The sequence below is a fragment of the Rhinopithecus roxellana genome, chromosome 5, assembly GCF_007565055.1.
Source record: "Rhinopithecus roxellana isolate Shanxi Qingling chromosome 5, ASM756505v1, whole genome shotgun sequence".
NCBI classification, from domain to species: domain Eukaryota; kingdom Metazoa; phylum Chordata; class Mammalia; order Primates; family Cercopithecidae; genus Rhinopithecus; species Rhinopithecus roxellana.
Window position 1 is genome coordinate 8358003 of NC_044553.1, and position 19982 is coordinate 8377984.

Here is a 19982-nt window from a genome sequence, read left to right on the forward strand (position 1 = left end):
CTCCTTCAGTTTTGCACCCTAAGCGCCTCACTCACCTTAACCTAGTCCCAGACTTGCTGGCAAGAATCCTGTGAGGTCAGTGTCGTCAACTTTCTTCTTTGCAGATGAGGAAGCAGAGGCTTTTAGAGGCTGAGTATCTTGCTTCACTTTCACACAACGATGGAGCAAGGATTTGACGCCAGGACATTGGGCTCCAAAGCCTTGGGCCTTGACTGACTGTACCAGATTCCAGTGTTGGTTGTTTTTGTCTCATTTTCCAGGTGTCCAAGGCAGCTGCAGATTTGATGGCCTACTGTGAAGCGCATGCCAAGGAAGATCCCCTCCTGACCCCTGTTCCGGCTTCAGAAAACCCGTTTAGGGAGAAGAAGTTTTTCTGTGCCATCCTTTAAGTCTTCAAGAGGGGCCTGAAGAGCCTCCGGGCTCCTGGGACATTGACGTAGAGGTTTTAGCAAAGTGGGCACCTTTCTAGTCCACGGCATTTGAAGAGCGCGAGGAGAACCATCCTGGAAACTCCAGGCTATGCATGTTTAAAGATCTGGTCCCCTTTATGAGAATGCAAGCTGATCCACATCCTGAGTTAAGAGATCTGATTCTGCCGAACTGCCTGGAGGAGGGGAATATATAAAAATAAAATTGGTGTCACTTCTTTTCTGCTATCCCCCAGTGCCCCCCAAAATCCTCATGTTTCTGCTTCATATTTTAAAGAATAACAATTAAAACAGACAGCTGTACTGAGGTAAGATATGTGTGACCTTCTTGGAATGAATATTGTCTTTAGAATATCCTTTGATAAGCTGCGCTGTCCCGTGTAGCCGAAATTCTGTTTAATGGCATTGATGTATAGTCATTGTGCCTTTCTTTTTCTTTTTTCCTTCTCCTCTACCCCTCCTTCCACCCCTTCCCATTAGAGTAGTGTGGAGATAAGGCTGGACTTGTCTATCAGATTGAACTCCAAGGATGATCACACGAAATGTTTAGGGAGATGTTCCCCATGGTGTATCCTCATGGTAACAAGACAAAAAATGCTGGTTGTCTGTGTTCTCTTTTCACTATTCCTAACGTGTACACGATAGCTTTGATTCTGCAAGTAAAAGTAAATCATGTGTTGTGACTGGTGCTTTCATATATTTGTGACAATTTTTGAGTAATATTGCATGAAAATGTCCCTATGTTACATCCATTCAGAAGTTTTGTTGTTTTACTCTAAAGCCAGGAAAGGAAATGAGAGGGGAAAGACCCTGGGGAGGAAAGGAAATCTCAGTATTTTGAAAATTGAGATTACTTCTGAGCCTTAGCCATGCCTAAAATACCTCTGAGTTAATAGTGGTATAAAGGCCTCTTCAATACGTTTTCCAGAATCCAAAGCATTTTGGTTTATCCGGGACCCAGGGCAGCACAGCTGTCACCAAGCAGGAGAGTTAAGGATTCACCATGAGTTGGGAAGTGCTTTTGCCATGAGTATGAGCAAGTTCCCTCCTTCCCTGAATCATGGACATTCTAGATTAAAAGAACATTTTTTCTGCTCTTAAGAAGAAAACCATGGCCCTCCTTTGTTCAAGTATCAGAAGAAATAAACCCACAGCTCCAGAGAAGGTGACCATTCTCAGAACTCTGGCTCTTCAGAAGGACCTCAAATCGCCACTCTTTGGGCAGCAGGTGCGGTCCCCACAGCCAGCTCTACCAGGAAGAGTTCTGGCTCTTCTGTCCACTGAGATGGTCTTGGTTTTTCACTTAACAAATTTTTAATGGAATCTTTGTTTTTGTTCTCCATCTTGTTTGTTAGAGTCTCTTGGTCTTTATTTACAAATTCCTGGCAACTAGAGTGCTCCTTTCCCAAGATATGGTAGTGAGAGTAATTTTTCATTGTAGCTGTAGTCTCCATCAGTAACAGCAGGCCCTGGAAGGCTTGATCACCTTTTTCTGTGTCATTTTCAGTCAAAGAGGCCCTCTCTTACATCTTGTTTGCTTTCAAATCCCCAAATACCATCTCCATCTCCCAATTAATTTTATTCTCCCCTCTTTCCTCTCTATTCTTTCTCCTGTTTTTTGTTTTTTTGTTTGTTTGTTTGTTTGTTTTTGTTTTTGTTTTTTTTTAAGGCATGAAAAAGGAAGAGAAAAAGATTTGGTATGCCAAGGACAGATTTTGAAACAGACTTGGTAAATGTTTTCCTTAGCTCCTTCATGGGCATGTGGGTAAAAGAATAAATACATCCAATTAAAGCTCATGCTGGGGTCGGGGAGAAGAAGATACTGAAACATTTGTGAAATGTATCAATGTACTTCTGTAACCAGATGCTTCTCTTCAAATTGTGGGGTTTTTGTTACAGTCAGGACACCCATGAAGATTTAGGGGTGAAAGAAACAGCAGAGTATTTATTAAACTATAGCATTGTACAATTAGCTTAGTAACACTGTGGAATAAGCTAAAACATATCACAGTTTTTAAATGGGCCAAAGCATGAATTGACTGTGTGGTCACATGAAAACAAGCATGAATGAATAAAGCACTCTTTGGTAGTGATTGAGGCATCATTAGAAGGCCCAGACGATTTCCACTATTCACAATATTTCCTTTTCTCAGAAGGACTCTTTATATTTCCATGTAAATCTAGATCTTTGGAGCAGTTAAGATGGAATTACAATTTCTAGGGAGCATTTTAAGGAAAATGTTTTGGCTTTTTCATAATTTTATGTCTTACAGTATGGAATTATAATACAAAAATCTTTATATGAGTTTTGGCTTATTGGTATTTGTACTTATTCAGGGGAAAAAGTCTTTCGATTACTTATGCCTCTAAAGAGCTTAATTTCTTGAGAAATTCAACAGTCCCATCACCAGCATAATTTTCTCTTAAGGAATAACTAATAGGAAAAGTCAACTTAATTATTTAAGACCCTAGTTTCTACATATAATATATTCAATAGTAATGAAAATCTGCCATGGTAATTAACTAATAAGTAGTAAAAATAAACTTCATATTTAGAATGCAAAGTCTATAAAGAACAATTTTACATGATCCTCAATATCAACTCCAGTTTAAAAGGTGTTATTTTTAAAACATATGAAACCAAGTACTGCTTAATTTCAGTCAGAAGATGCAGATAAATACTTTGATCTATGTCTGATTTTGCTAATAATATTTGAAGGAGATTGCCTACCAAGGACAAATTAAACAATACATTTAAAAATCAAACAACAAACGATTTCTCCATACACTCATAGTCACATATGGAATTTTGAGAAAATAAAGCATGCTGTCTCTAGTCTCTAGGAATTTTTATACTTCTTTTTCTTCCTAAATATTTGCTTCTAGCTGCTCTTGGCAATGATGAATTGTTATGTATGCATTAATGTTTTGCAGCCCAAAAGTTGTTCACATTTTTCCTATATAAGATCTGTGGAGTGTGTGTTTCAAAGAGAGAACTACAGAAATGTTAAAGCAGGAAAACCTGAATGTGATGTGCACATTTTCATCCCACATGGACAATGTATGTGTTTTAATAAATGGAATTTTCAGATTCATTTCATATGCAGTCAATTTCATTGTGGAGGCCTGTGGACCACCTCACCCACTGATTCTGTCGCTAATTGGAGAAGAACCTGATGGTACGAATGGATGGGGAAATAGGAATCCATTGATTTTCTTTAGGATTTTGTTAATAGAGATGTCCTGAAGAAGAAAAACCTCACTTGACAGTCTAAAAGCATTTCTTACTGGGTCTGTACATCTAGGGTACAGCCTTTGGAGACAGAGAAAGGTGGGAGCTGTGAGGAGAGTCCAGAGCTCTGTGACAGGGCGGACTATGCAGACAGAGGAGCTGTATTGACACTCTCACTTGCTGCAGGTATGCCACAGTGGGCTTTTTCCCTTAGGAAAAATAAAAACTGAACAACAGAAGTTCTATTCTCTGTAGCTATCCGTGATTTAAAAGGAGTACAGGAGAAGTTAAGTCCTTAGAACTCTAGATGCAGCTGCTCCTCAGAGATCTTCTTGGTCAAGAAAGACTTTCAAATGTCCCTCAGATTAGGCCAGTCACAGACCCTGTTAGTAAAGAAGTAAACACTGGATCTCCTGGGACTTGTGCCAACAACAGCAGCATCTTTAAACCATGGATGAACAGGGCCACTTGGAGTTTGCACACTAGTGCTCCACTGACATCAGTATTTCTGAGACTGTGGTCCATGGACCACTTGCTTCAGAAGTGTTAATACCTGGAATGCCTCTTTACAAGGCAGATCCTGAGCTACTCACGAACTCAGAATCCCTGGCAGTGACTCAGGAACATGCATTCTGTTACATGCTATAGTCTGAGGACCACTACAGTATTTATGACAGCTAGCTTTTCATACTGCCAAAGGAAAGGCACAAACAACTCATAAATATTCTCGCTCTTCTTCCCACAGCCTCCAGAAGTGACTGCCTAGGCATGAACATGTAACTGAAGGGTGAGAATCTACCCAGCAACTAGACATGCCACATTGAGGAAGACACTGCTGGGCTTTGACTCTGCTCCTGTTTTGTTGTGTCCCTGTGGGAGGACTGCCTCCAGTTCTCAATCTTTAATAAGCTGGTCACATTGTAGACGGCCCTTACAATGACAGAGGGAATTGGAGCTGGGTCAGCTTCAATCCACAAATTGCAAATAATTTGCCAAGGGAAATCCCTTTCCCTTCGGTTCTGCCCCACATCTACATTTTCTTCTATTTAGAACCAGGAGACTCAGGCAGAATTTATTTTAATGAAGAAGGCCATGGGCTCCTGGGCATTTCCTCAGCAAGAACTACTGCTGTTTCTCCCTGGAAGTCATAAGAACAGCCGGGAGCAGGGTATTGCATCTCTACTATGAAGCAACAGAAAGACGGTGCCTGGGGAGTTCAGTCCACCTGTGCTCAAGCATTAGCATGCACTAGAGAACCAGAACTAGGCCCCAGTGCTCCCATACGACCTTGGGCAAGTCCTTTGACTTCTCCCGCTATAAAGTGGGGACAAGAATACCTGATTCATTTATCTCACAAAATGTTCAAAAACAAATGAAAGAGGCCAGGCACAGTGCTCACGCCTGTAATCCCAGTGCTTTGGAAGGCTGAGGCAGGCAGATCACTTGAGGTTAGAAGTTCAGCCTGGCCAACATGGTGAAACCCCACCTCTACTAAAAATACAAAAATTAGCCAAGTGTGGTGGTGGGCACCTATAATCCCAGCTACTCGGGAGGCTGAGGCATGAGAATCGCTTGAACCGGGGAGGCAGAGGTTGTAGTGAGCCAAGATCACGCCACTGCACTCCAGCCTGGGTGACAAAGGGAGATTCCATCTCAAAAAAAGAAAAGAAAAATGGAAGAGGTAAAGGGGCATCATGAAGACAGAGGTGGTAAAGAACCATTAGACTCTACTTGACAGCAACCTTCGAAGAAAGGAAACCGCTAGATAGCTCCTGCTTACCTCTTAACTCGCCTCCTTTCTCCTTAGTCCCCAAACGCCCTGGTTGAGACCCTCAGTGTCTCATGTCTGAATTCCCACCACACCAGCTGGTATGGCCATTCTGACGCTCATCTTCTCCCACTTTCACCCAATTGACCCTGAGTGTTCATTAATTAGGACTTCTTTGATTGCAAGTGATAGAAACCTAATGCCCCCAAATAGGTCCCACTTCAAGCCCAGCTGGATCCAGATGCTCAGAGGATGTCATGGGATGTCCCTGTCATCCCTTGGCTATGCTCTTCTCTATGCTGGTTTAATTCTCAGACTCTTGCCTCACAGCGTCAAGATGGTGTCAGCAGGCCCAGGTTTACATCTCAACAGTTTAGCGATCAAGGAAGAAAGATAACAACAGCTCTAGCAGAAGCCTCTAGCTATACCCCTGGAACCCTTCCTAAGACACTATTGGCTAGGTCTGGTTCCTGTGCTCGCCCACCCCTGGACCCAGGGATAGAGGTAGAGTCATTGGGCCATGTGGGCAGAACAGTGGTTCTAAGGAAATTGAAGTGCTTTTGCTACAGGAGGCAGGATTGAAAGTTAAAGGCAAAAAGCAACTGATGCTAACCACATCTTAACAGATTTATTGATGTTACCTCATCTTTCACCACATTCAGAAACCCAAGGTTCTCTGGTTCATAGTGCTTTTGTCAACCACATCACGTCCAATCTGAACTACCTGGCTCTCAAGGCCCTTAAGAGTCAGGCCACACTTGGCTAATCCCATCTTGCCTTCCAAACCCTCTTTTCCAGTTCATCCTATCTCCTTCACTGTGCTGTGAGTTCATCCCACTTCCCTGTCTTTGCTGCTTTTTGCATTTTTTTTTAGACAGAGTCTCACTCCGTTGCCCAGGTTGGAGAGCAGTGGCGTGATCTCAGCTCACTGCAACCTCCACTTCTGGAGTTCAAGTGATTCTCCTGCATCAGCCTGCCAAGTAGCTGGGATTACAGGCACCCACCACCGTGCCTGGCTATTCCCCGCTTTGCTTGTGATGTTACTCCCTCTGAAATGTTATTACACAACTCCTTGAGTAACTAAACTTGCTTTTCTGTCAAGGTCCAGCTTGAATTCCATAAGGTCTGTGAATGACTTCAGGAAATAGGAACCTTTTTCCTCTCTCCACTCCTGTTGCCCTTGTTGTCAGTATTGTTGAGTATTTGTGTTTGAGGCGTTGTGCTAGGGTAGACAGCATGGCACCTGCCTTCATGGAGCTTGTGGTTTAATGGAGAAAGTAGACAAGTGAATAGTCAGTTAGCAAAGTGGTCAATTCTAGGACACAGAAGCTAAAGGGAGGATAGAAGTGATGACCAGCCCGAGGAGGTGATGCTGGAGCTAATCGTACTTAAATGAGAATCTTTTTTTTTTTTTTTTTTGAGGCAGAGTTTCACTCTTGTTGCCCAGGCTGGAGTGCAGTGGCACAATCTTGGCTCACTGCAACCTCTGCGTCCCGGGTTCAAAGGATTCTCCTGCCTCAGTCTCCTGAGTAGCTGGGATTACAGGCGCCCGCCATCACACCCAGCTAATTTTTGTACTTTTAGTAGAGACGGGGTTTCACCATTTTGGCCAGGCTGGTCTTGAGCTCCTGACCTCAGGTGATCCATCCGCCTCTGCCTCCCAAAGTGCTGGGATTACAGGCATGAGCCACCGTGTCCATCCAAGAATCTTGTCTCTAGGGTAATGTAACCTTTAAGAAATAGAGAACACTGGGTGGGTGGGCTTCTCTTTAATCTTTCCCTCATTTTAGGGCAGCTGAGAATGAAGCTCTCCCCTGCAAAGGGGTTGGCAATTGGCTCTGTACACAAAACAATGGGCCAAAGCTGAGTGAAGGTTGTCACCTCTTCCCCTCCAACCTCTACTGGCTCCATGTCTTCACAACATCATGGGGACATTCTCTTCAGCCAGCAACCCTTTGGTCTGGGTGATACCACCATGCACCAACCTGGAAGTCAGATCTCGTGGGCTTCAGGCCCAGGGGCTGGAGGAAATACATTGCTGGCTGCATTACCTTAATTTTAGCCCCTGGGAAAGAGGCCCTTCCACTATCTACTGTGAACACTATCTGTAATTGCCCTTCCCTGTGTGTGCATTTGGCTATTTGCATTTGGATATAAATTAACTAGAACTTTCAATAAAATTAAAAATTCAGTTCCTCAGCTGAACTAGCCATGTTTTAAGTGCCCAATAGCCACATGCAGCTAGTGGCTATTGTCTTGGACAGCACAGATATAGAACAGTTCCATCACCGTGGAAGGTTCTATTGGACAGTGCTGCTCTAGGATAATAGCAACCTTTTTTCCATTATAAACAACTGACAGAATATGCCTTCTCCTTGAGCCCAAATTTTGACAAAACATCAAAAAGAGGGTGAGAAAGTAAAAGTAGTGTAACGACCCCTAATAATCACAACGATTGGCCACTGGTCATGGTAAATCATTGGTCATGGTAAATCATACAGGCTGTGTCATAGAAGAGATAAACTGAGAATTATATGTCATTCTTGGAACCCTCTAAGTCATATATTCACCTGTCTGTCTCACTCATGAACATACAATGATAATAATCATAATGATCACGACAGCAGCTGCAACGATCAAATGAACACTTACTTAGTACTTACCTTTGAGCAAGGCACAATGCTAGACATTTTATAGACAGCACTTCATCTAATTTTCACAACAGCTCTAGGACACGGGTATTATTTATCTCCTGTAGCAGATAGCTTTGTGCCTCATGACACATCCATGATCCACTGCTGATTTCAGCCACAGCTGCAGTGGAGAGTTCTCTGCAAGCTCATTCTTCCCAGTGAAAATTGGCACCCCTGGGGCAATCCCCAGCCAATGAGGGATGAGTCTGGAGAAACGCCTCAGGCTCCCATCCTTTCAGAGGGACATCTCTGGATGCATTTTATATGATTTCTCTGAGCATCCATAAGACAATGCTCAATCCTCAATCCGCCACAACAGTAACCAGCCCAATAGTAGGCCATATTGTTTGTTCTCACTTAAATCTGACTCATTTTCTCTCTTCCTACATTTCTTCTTTCTGGGATCACCCTCAACACTACCTTTAATAAACTATCTGCATCCAGGACCTTGACTCAGGCTCTGCTTTGGGAGGATCTCAAAGTAACTTCACCCCTACTTTACAGATGAGGAATTTAGCGTTTAGAACGGTTGACATTTCTCTAAATTCCCATTGCCATGAAGTGGCAGACCAAGGATATAAACCTAGGTTTGTCCTGATTCCAAAGATTTAACTCTTAACTATGATCTTATAGTGTAAATTGGAATGTAAGTACATAAGAGGGAGGTGATAATAAAAGCTCTGAGTCTGTTCTTATTTATAGAATAAGTGGATTATTTATAAACTTCAAACCTCTGAGTTACTTCTCTAAAATGAAGAAGTCAGTGAGCTCATGTCAATATTTACCTTTTCTTCACAGTGGTGGTCATTTGGTACCTAGAAAGTATCAGCAGTAGCTTCCAGGTTCATCTTGCACTGAAAATATTTCCTGGTATCAAGGAGCCTGTGCAAGGAAGAACAAGAAGAGTGATTCTAACAGGGAAGGCACAGAGTGTTTATGTTTTTCTTCAGGACTTTCAGGAAGGAAAACTCTCTTCCTTTACTGACTGCTCTTCCAATACCTGCTTCTGTGTCATCTCAGAGCCCAGTGACCCTCCAAGGGTCAGAAGCAGGATCATCTGAGTAAGAGTGGGAGCTTCCAGAGGCTTCACTCTCCAAGCCATGATTTGAGAAAAGGATCAAGAAAGAATTTTAGGACAAAGGCCATTGCAAATGCAGTTTCAAGGACTCACTCAGAGCTTCTTTGGGAAAAAAGAATGGAGCTTATCTCCTTCCCCCACCATCACTTCATTTCCTGTCCCTACTCCAGGGACCTGTTATGTCCCACTCAAGCTTGTAACACAGAATCCCAGCACAGATCAACAGATGCCGCTACACATGCACACATTTGCATATGTGCACGCACAAGGAAAGGCTGTTCCAGAATGCTTGGGAAAGCCAACCGTCACTCAGAAGGGACCAGCATGATGTACTGGCATGCCCATCATCAAAAAATCACTACTCCCACCGCTAGGTCATCTTGGTTTACTTTATAACAGCAGTTCTCAAAGAGCATTCCAATAACTCTTGAGGGGCCTTGAGCCCTTTTCAGGGAATCTACAAGGTCAAAACTATTTTCATAATATTATTATGATGTTATTTGCCTTTTTTACTTGCCTTCTTTCATGAACATAATCGGATATTTTAGAGGCTACATATTGACGTCACAACAGACTGAATACAAACGCACATACAAGAGTCTGTCTTCTATTAAGCCAGACAATAAAGAAATTTACAGAAATGTAAAACAATGCCACTGTTCCCACTGTATATTTTCTTGTTTTGAAAAATATAGTTATTTGTCATAAGAATATGTTATTTATGTTACCATGTAATGGGCTTGTTATTGCTATTTTCAATGAATTAATAAATACATTTTTTTTTTTTTGAGACGGAGTCTTGCCCTGTTGGCCAGGCTGGAGTGCAGTGGCATGATCTCAGCTCACTGCAACCTCTGCCTCCTAGGTTCAAGCAATTCTGCCTCAGCCTCCTGAGTAACTGGGATTACAGGCACGGGCTACCATGCCCAGCTTATTTTGTATTTTTTTAGTAGAGACAGGGTTTCACCATATTGGCCAGGTTGGTCTCAAACTTCTGACCTTGTGATCCACCCACTTCAGCCTCCGAAGTGCTGGGATTATAGGCTTGAGCCGCCATGCCCAGCCTCATAAATACATATTTTTAAAAATTTTCTCACTTTTAATTTCTAATATGGCAAATAACAAGAGCTATAACCCACATAAGCCAAAACCCTAATAATTTTAGGAGGTCCTCAATAATTTTCAAAAGTGTAGAAGTTCCTAGACCATAAAGTTTGAGAACTGCTGTCTTGTAGAATGCCTTTTAGTTTCACTCCCTATTTTGCAGATGGGAAAGTTGAAGTGCCATTCAAAATTATATGGAAATGTAGTGGTAGAGTCATGAGCAGAGCATCAATGGAAAGGGGAGATGATTCAAAGGGCAACATACAAGTGTTTTAGGTCATCCCTAGGACCGTGTTGGAGTGTTTTCTAGGAAAACATTCCTGAATTCAATTTCATAATTACAGCATATTGAAAGACAATTTTCCACAAAAGCAAAAGTGAAATCATGACTCTCACACAGGTGTTAAATGAACACATGTCAAAGATTTTATCTAACTCATTATTAATATGGAAACAAGGCAGATGTTACAATTGGCCAAAGCAAAACTAAATAAAAGAGATTTAAAGATCAGGAATACTGAAATGAATTTGCAAATGGGTGCAAAATTGGCCTCATTCACCAAGGTGCAGACAAGTCAGGCCTCCACTAGACATGATTCAGTTGGGTGTGTAAAACAAGGATTCTTTTGCATTGCTATCGGTTATTTACAATTTACAGTTACAAAATAGCTCAAAGGCAAGGAAAGGCACTGAGCTCCCACAGAATCAGAATTAGATAACTCCAAGCCAAGTCGTGAGACTCATACCTGTAGTCCCAACTACTCAGGAGGCTGAGGCAGGAAGATCAGGCTGAGGTGGGAGGATCAGGAGGATGGTTTGAGTCCAGTCCAGCCCAGGAAACATAGCAAGACCCTGTTTCTAAAAACAAAAAACAGAGAAAGAAAAAAGGAATTAGATAACTTGGAAGAGTAATACTGTAAACAATGCATTGTTTTCTATTGAAGTACAGGTTTTTCCTTACAATTGAGACCCCTTCAGGTGCCAGGCACTGAGTTAAGCTAAGTAACTCAGAAAAAAGAAGAATTTAGTTTATATTCTGTTCTCCAAGATCTTACAATCCATTCCTATTACGTTCCATCACTAACACTGAAGAGCACCTCTTTTCTCACAGAAAGACATGGCATTTTTTAGGGTTTGTCTCTATCTGTCGCGTAATAAAAGCTAACATCAATTTAGTACCTCCTGTGTTTTGGCTTTTAACACCCTCCCAAAAGCCCTATCAGATAATAATATCCTCTCATATTACAGAAGAAGAAACAGAAGCTAGAAAGTTAAGTCACATGTCCAAAATCTCAACCGGTAAGGTTCTTTTAGGGGCCCAAACCTTAGTAGATCCAGCTCCACCTTCACGCTCTCCCTTAATCTGGTGCCAGTTCAACAAAGAGACTCCTCCTTGGCAAGAAATGCATGATGCAGTTAGTATTCACATTTCACACCAGAAAGAGCAGTCGTTTTGACCCTTGAGAATCATATGTTTTTATTAACCCCCTTAACTCAGTCAGAATTTTTAACAGCACTTTGCTTAGTAATAGACATGGTAGAACCTGAAGGATGTTTTGGTTCCTTCATCTTTCTTGGTGGACAACTATTTCTAGATGGTCTAGAAAGAAGAATTTGTAAAGATATTCTCTCTGAGAAACATGGGCATTACAGACGGAGTTGAGAAGTTGGGCCGAGGGTTGGCTCAGAGCAGGAACTGGCAAACCACAGCCTATGGGCCAAATCTGACTGGTTTTTAGATGGCCTATGAGCTAATAATGGTTTTACTGTTTTAATCATGGAAAAATGTTCTAAAATAATTTGTGACATGAAAATTATATGAAATTCAAATTTCAGTGTCTATAAATTTTCATTAGAATACAATCACACCCATTAATTTCATGTTTTCTGTGCCTGCTTTTAAGCTACAACGTTCATGGCCCAAGATAGCTTTCTAAAACAGATTTGGAAACCAGGGTGATGTTACAATTGGTCAAAGCAAAAATTTAAAAAGAGACATTTAAAGATCAGGAATACTGAAATGAATTTGCAAATGGATGCAAAATTGGCTTCTTTACCAAAGGGCAGACAAGTCAGTTGAGCTTCCACTAGACAGAATTCAGTTGCACGTCTAAAACAAGAATTCTGTTGCAGTGCTATCAGTTATCTACAATTTACAGTTACAAAATAGCTCAAAGGCAAGGAAAGGCACTGAGCTCCCACAGAATCAGAATATGATAACTCTGAACCAAGTGCAATGGCATATGCCTGTAGTTCCAGCTACTCAGCCAAATAGTTCTTCTATTTGCAAGATTGTCATAGATACTGTATGGCCTACAAAAGTGAAAATATCTATTATCTGGCCCTCTACAGAAAAAGTTTGCCAATTCTGGCTTAGAGTGACCTTCTGTTTCAGAATAACTTCTCAGAAACCCCAGAGTGAGTAGTTCAGAAGGACTTCAAGATGGCGTGTCCTAAATGCCACAGGGCTCAGAATTACTGGGGGGAAATTCTGTTATTTCAGGAGACTTGGTAAAAAGGCCAAACCCCACTAGAGGCTTGAAATCCTAGCCTGAATACCACTTTGCGAAGGTTCTCCGCTGGGTTTCCCGCAGTTGGCACCGCTATCACTCCATGGCTGTTCTGGTTCATGTCCTGTGGAAGTCCACTTGCCTTTACCATTCATTACAATAATTACAGCTAAGTGGTGCCTCCTGTGTGGGAATTTGCCATCCCTGACAGGAACAATCTTGCACATCGTTCTTCTTTCTCAAGAGCGCCCTCTGCTGGTCAGTTCTCAGAAGGCGCCACATCATCGCGTCTTTCGTTTGCAGTTGATCTTTGCAGCCAGAAGCCGAAGGTTATTTTGATCTAGAGACGAAAGCATTTTGGCTATTGTCTCCATGGCTGTTCGAGTTTTCGAGTACATAGGCATTACTACCTCAAGATGTAGAACTTCTTCACTGTGGAAGACGCTGATAGAACAAAATCCCCTTTGAACGCAAACCTTTGAATGCAAAGTAATAATCCCCTAGGTAAGCAGGAAAGGCCTAGGTAAGCAATGCCCTTGTTGCATGCTGGCTCCCCAAATTTACTTGATAATAAGGCAAAGCTGAGTGCATAGTTTCCACCATAGGAAAGTCTCAATACACGAAGAACAAGGTCTTATTTATGAAGACTGACATCTGGTTTAAGGGAGATCTTGTAATGTTGGAGAGGGAGGCCTGATTAGAATTGGGTAAGGATTGTGACATAATAGTTTAGGATTGGTGGACACAGCAAGGGAATGTGAATCTAGGAATGTAAACTGTCTGTTGACGACTTGAGACTTTCCAGAAAGTTCTCCCATGAAGCATAAATATTTGCAACTTGGATCTTCCAGGGCAAGAGTCTCTGGACTAGTAAAGTTATGGTCCTGAAGGTGATGAAATGGTAAATAGCTGGTTAGGGTTCTCAGCCTCACAAGAAAATGAATGCCATCTAAGAGGCCCAGTGTGAATACGATGTGAGTGTAGCCATTGCCCTGGTGACTTAGTACAAAATGTTGGGCCCACTCTGGGATTCCAGCTTTGTTATTGTAGAGGGTGTAATACTGAGTTTTGGCAGTGTTGGCTATGAGGTACAGAGAATGGGGCTAGCCCAAGAAATGCATAATTGGGGAGCTTCTCTGAGAGGTGGGGATTGAACAAGTGGGTGTATGCTTATGTTTAGGCAGACAGAAAGAGGAAGGCATGGAAAATCCCTGGAAAAGCTGAAATCACCAAAGGAAAGAGCATAAATCAAGAGTAGAGATAGACACCCCCTGGGGAAAACTATACTTATGCTGCAGCATCAGTGGTTGATGAAAGCTGGCCAGCTTCAATGTTCCTATGCTTCTCCCTCCAGGGCCAGAGGTTGTCAGAGGAGCCAGAAATCTATCTAGGAACATGAGCCTGCCCCAACATCTCCGGGCCAACTGCCCAGTGGAGAGGACCACAGACAACACAGAGGAATGTGCTTGGGAGAGGAATGAAAAGAACTCCCCCACCTCACAGGGTAGGACCGAGGAGGACAGAGAAGGTAATTAGTTTTTGTGGAACAGAGGATTTGGCCTATTTCTTACTCCAAATTTAGTTAACTCAATGCCTGAAAGGTTGGGAAACAGGAGTGGGAAAGAAGTTGTTCCAAATGAAGGCTGCTGCTCGGGGGATCCTGCTGTGCAGGCTGCAGGAGAAGCAGGGGTGTGCCTGGGCTGCTGCTAAGGTCTCAGAGGTGGAGCAGAAACAAATGAACAGTCCTGAAGGGAGGCAAGGCAGAGCAGTGGCCCAGGAACGGGCCCAAATTAGGAATTCATGTGTAGAAGAAGTCAGCAAAAGGAAACCCACAACGTTGTCTGTGACAGCTGTTCTTATCTTGAGCACATCAGAGTCACCTGTAGGGCTTATTAAAACACAGCTTGCTGGCCCAACCCTAGGGTTTCAGATTCAGTAAGCCTGGGCTAGGGCCGGAGAATGTGCAGTTCTAACAAGCTCCCAGGTGATGCTGTTGCTGCCAATCCAGGGACCAGCATTGAGAACCATTGGTCTATGAGATCCCCAAAAGGAGTTGCTATGGTTTGAACATCCTCCAGAAGTTCATGTGTTGAAAACGTGGTCTCCAATGCTGCCGTGCAGAGAGGTGTGTCCATGTTTGCCATCTTGTAGGTAAGCAGATGAGGCTGGGCTGCCTAGCTTCACAGGCCACACTGTGGCAGAGGATCAGTGTCCCCCGGGCTCCTGAGGCTATGGAACTCTTGTCACTTGGATGGTGTGGGAGCAGTGGGACTTTCCTGTATGACTAAGAGCAGCACAGCCCTGACACAGAGCACCTGTAAACCTGTGCACCAAGAACCAAAGAGTGGATAGAGATGAGAATGGTCCAAGGGACACCAGTATGGGTCTACAAGGACATGGAAGTGATCTGCTAACTACCACTCATTCCTTGGCATGTCAGAAGTACCCCCAAATTTAGGTGCAACCCCTGAAAAAGGAGATCATAATGGATTCATCACAAATTGACAGTGATTTAACTTCTAAATTGCGTGGAAAAGAAGTCCAAAGCAGAAATGAGGTTCACATGTGCCGTCTGTTTTGCATCACTTCCTTTAGCAACGCCTGAAATGAATGAACAGCCTAGGACAGACTTGACTTCCCAGGGCGCTATCAAAGACTGCCCATCTCCAGGAGATCCATACTTTTTTAAAAACAAACAAATTCCAACTATTTCCCAACTGTGAGGAAAGGGTGTGAAAATGGCAGCAGCTTTAGAAACATACTCCACTGAGCTCTAAAGTCTAAGGCTGCCAGAAAGTTGGGCTCATTGGGGAAATAGCTCAAACCCTCATTAACAATCTAAATTATTTATTCCTACCTAGTCATTAGTGGGACCAATGAGGTCAGGTCTCAGGTTCCACCAATGCCACTAGGGAAACGCTACATGATTACAGCTGGAAAGGGAAGGATGACAGAGATTTCTTTTCCCTAGCATTTGCTAACACCCACACCCAGCACTGAATATTAGATACTGAGCACTAAATTCCCACGAGGCTGCTGCTCTTACTCACCAATGCTAAAGTAGGAACGACCCAGCAAACATGAGAAATAAAGAGAAACAAAGGGTTCAATTAGAAACGGGTATAAAGAGCAAAAATTTTCCCTTTATTATCAAACCTCAATATATTAGCATATTTACAATATTTTCCAGGGAGCTTTTTAAAAGAAAAGACGTATAAAGAAACTATTGTGCTTTTTCTGAGCCTAGAACAGGAATTGAGGCCAGAATCTCACTGGAAAATTGAAAAATCTCTTTGAATTAGAAGAGTCACAGTGGTGGAGCTGGGAAGTATATGTCTTGTCTGCTAGCAGCTATATTCCTCCCTTTCTTTCTCATGCTCTCTTTCTCTCAGGCTTAGAATTTATTTTTCTATAATTGAAAAATGATCCAAGTGGCTGTTCAGCTCTTCCAGGATTGCTGAGTTGTAAAGGGGAGGTATGAAGGTGAATAGTTCATACGGATAAGTCTCAATCACACACAATAATGGCTGAAAAGAAAGTAAAGTGTAATTTGCAACAGATAATCCCTCCCGTCCATTATGCTACACCAGACAATGCAGCAGCTTCTGACATTCACCGTTCCCACTCACTTCACCACTGCAATGGCTTCCTAAACTGGTCTCCCAGCTTCTCACTCGCCACCAGCTCCCATTCTATTCTCCACATAGTAGCCAAAAGGATCCTACAACCCACGCCACAGCTTGTCACTCCTGCTTAAAACCTTCAGTGGCTTTCTGGTGCACAAGAAATAACGTCCATACTCCACACCATGGCCTCCCTCCTCACTTAACACCAGTACACCCAACCCCTGGCTCACCGCCCTCCTACCGCCCTGATCTTCATTCAGTTTCACAGAAGCAAACCATTCCCCACAAGGCGACTTTTTGTTCATGCTTTTGTTCATGCTCTGCCGTTTCCCCCATTGGGAAATCCAGTAATAGTTCATATTTGATAGCTGGTTTAGATGTCACCTCCGTGATGAGGCTGCCTCTGACCACCCTATCTCATGTAGGTCCCTTTCTGTTGACCTCCATCTCCTTTGTCTTGCTGTTTCCTGCCTCCCTTTTGGGCTGTAACCTCCATGAAGGGGAGGATCATGTCTGTCTTCATCATTATATTACAAGTGTCCATCATGCTGAAAGAATGAATGAATGTTCTCCATTCTCGCTCTTTACCCAGGTCTGACATCCTCCTTAACTGACTCATTGTGAGCTACCTAGGCCTTCAGATGTTGATATAGTTTGGATGTTGTCCCTGCCCAAGTTTCACATTGAATTGTAATCCTCAATGTTGGAGGTGGGGTCTGATGGGAGGCCACTGAATCATGGGGGCAAATTTATCATGGGTGGTTTAGCACCATCCCCTTGGTACCATCCTCACGATAGTGGAGTGAGTTCTCACAAGATTGGGTCATTTAAAAGTGTGTGGCACCTCCCCGCTCTCTCTCTCTTGCTCCTATACTGGCCATATGACATGCCTGCTCCCACTTCCCCTTCTGCCATGATTATAAGTTTCCTGAGGCCTCTCCAATAGCCTAGCAGATGCCAGCATCATACTTCCTGTACCTGCAGAACCATGAGCTAATTAAACCTTCTTTCTTCATAAATTACCCAATCTCAACTATTAGCTATGTGAGAGTGGCCTAATACATATGTCATGAACACACAATAGTTGTGTTAGACTTTGAAGTAGAAGGTAGAATATCTTGCATTCTTCATCAAAAGAGACTTTTACTTAAAATGTTCACAGCTGTGAGAGCTATGGCAGGATCAGGGCAAATCTGTAGGAGTTCACCATCCCCTGCGTCCTCTTCAGCTGGCAGGCTGAACTCAGCACTGTGGTTTTGGAACCCTGGCAAGTCTGAACCTAAAGTAAAGCTTACTGTTTGGCACTCAGCTGTCAAGACAATGCCTTCTACAAGTTGGTCAAAGGATTTTTGAGGGACGAGATTTCCCAGCCCTCTAAGGTCCCTCCTGCAGCAGCCCCTGTCTAATTCCTAGCATCTTGGAGAAAGACCAGTTCTCAAGAATTCAAAACAAAGGGAAAGGTCAGGCCTTTGCAGACATCTCAGTTAGCAACTATGCCTGGCGGGGGGCGGGAGGGGGCAAGCGGTAGGGGGTCACTGAGGTACTAGGGAAAGGGAAGAGAGAACAGGAATATGCATGGGAGATCTATAAAGCAGATGATCTAAATTTGACTGTATGCTGGTCAATATCATATGATACCATAACCTCTGCCTTATTCATTACCTGCTTTCAAGCATTCAGAGGTGGCTTTTCTGTAACTTTTGGGGGAAGAATCTACATAATCCTATCACCCAAATGTTGATCCCTGTTACTTTGCCCCCAACCCTGCCTCCTTAAACCCCTTCCTCTCCACATTTTAGGATACTGCATATTCCTTGTTCTCTTAGTCCTTCCAACCACTTTTCCTATATTCCAAGACTCTTCCTCCTACTCTTTCTTGAATATAAATACTAGGTTTTCCTAGGATGAAGTCTTCTGTCCTCTTTTCTTTCCCTGTCTTCTCATGAAGTTCACTGTAACAGTTTCCAACTACAACTTTATGCTGATGACTCCTCAATAGACATCTCATCCACTCACTCACATTCATTCCTGACATTTCAGCAGTGATTATGGGCTATATCTACAGGACTTCGAATTCAACAGGTGCAAAACTTAATTCTTCAGCTTCCCCAGACTGGTTCCCTTCTACCGGTGCTCCTGTTTCTGTGCAAGAATTCACTGCTCATCACATCTCTGACAGGTGACCTTCCAGAAATCTCCTTTAAGCCATCCACCTCCTTCTCACGGACTATGTTAAGTCCCACCAAGTCCGTGGATCTTTCTTTCTTTTCTCTCTGGGATCTGTCCTTATGTTAGAATATTCAGTTGTAAGTTACAAGACCCCAACCAAATCTGGCTCAGGTATAAAATAGAATTTATTGGATCACATCTCAGAAAAGTTGCATCTAGCTCCCTACCAGACATTTTTGGGAATGGCCTGTCTGTGCTTCTTGGCTGTATTTTCCTCTGTGTTGTTTTCACTGTTCGGCAAGTGTTTCCTCTGCAGTATTAGATGTGGAAGGTGAATGCTTTATGCTGTTTGTATGACTACATAAATTCCTATTCATTCCTATTCCTTTTCTACCAATAAAATTGAGTTCTACTGCCCTGCCATTTTGCTTTTAATGCTAAATCATGAAATTCCAGAGCCTGACCTTAAAAAGAAGCAAGTTTTCATATTTAACATAAAGAGTCTTAGAAAGAGATGAAGGAGATGTTCTCTCATTGGGAGGCTCCCCCAGGGAGAGAGACCTTTCTGCATTATACAACTTGTTTCAAAAATTCTGATTTCATGGGGTGTTCAATTGATAACATTCATTAGAATATAAAACCTGTTTTTCTGTGCACTGTAGAGACTTTTGTGGCTATTCCTGATTGTTACCAACTTGTTCTGTTCACTGTTTTTGGAAGACCAATTTGAACAAAGGCTTCTAGTAAAACTGCTAAGACTTTAAAAGATGTTACAAGTTGTGAAACTGTCCTTCAAAGAGCAACTTGTACCTCTGACTGGTTGCCTTTCTTGATAATGTGTTGCCCTGGCAATACCATTGAAATGGCCACCTCTACATTTCTGAAACCATATATGCCCTTGCAGATATTTTAGGTTTTCTGAGTCATGTGGTCTATGTTGCATTTATTCAACTCTGCCCTTGTAGCACCAAAGCAGTCAGTTAGCAAATGGGCATGGCTGTGTTCCAATACAACTTTATTTATGGACACTGAAATTTAAATTTTATGTAGCTTTCACATGTCATAAAATATTATTCTTCTTTTGATGTTTCAACCATTTAAAAACATAAAAACCATTCTTATCTTGCTTTTTTTTGAGTACTCTATCTAGGAATCTCTTTCCCCATATATCTGTGTGGCTAATTTCCCTACCTCCTTCTAGCACTTCCTTACACTTCACTGTCTCAATGAGGCCCAACCTGACCATCTTGTCTAAAACTGCAACACCTATTATATCCTACTTTCTCCACTATCCCTACCCCTATTTCTTACCCCCCTTACCTTGTTGTAATTTTCCTACAGTACTTAGAACCTTCTGAATAGTAAATAATGTAT

General features: G+C 42.6%; 1 protein-coding gene across 7 annotated transcripts in view; it reads left to right on the forward strand.

Moving 5' to 3' along the window:
- Positions 1-14182, forward strand: part of GNG2 (G protein subunit gamma 2) — a 128058-nt gene extending 113876 nt beyond the window's left edge. For 5 of the 7 annotated variants that reach the window (XM_030929896.1, XM_030929894.1, XM_030929893.1 and 2 more), the window contains one exon: positions 261-3528. In XM_030929896.1, the coding sequence (XP_030785756.1) occupies positions 261-389 (129 nt within the window). In that variant the 3' untranslated portion in view covers positions 390-3528. Of the gene's footprint in view, positions 1-260; positions 3847-4405; positions 4448-14167 lie in introns of those variants that run through there. The other 2 variants (XR_004057208.1, XR_004057209.1) reach the window with 2 other exon arrangements.
- The last annotated feature ends 5800 nt before the right edge of the window (positions 14183-19982 follow it).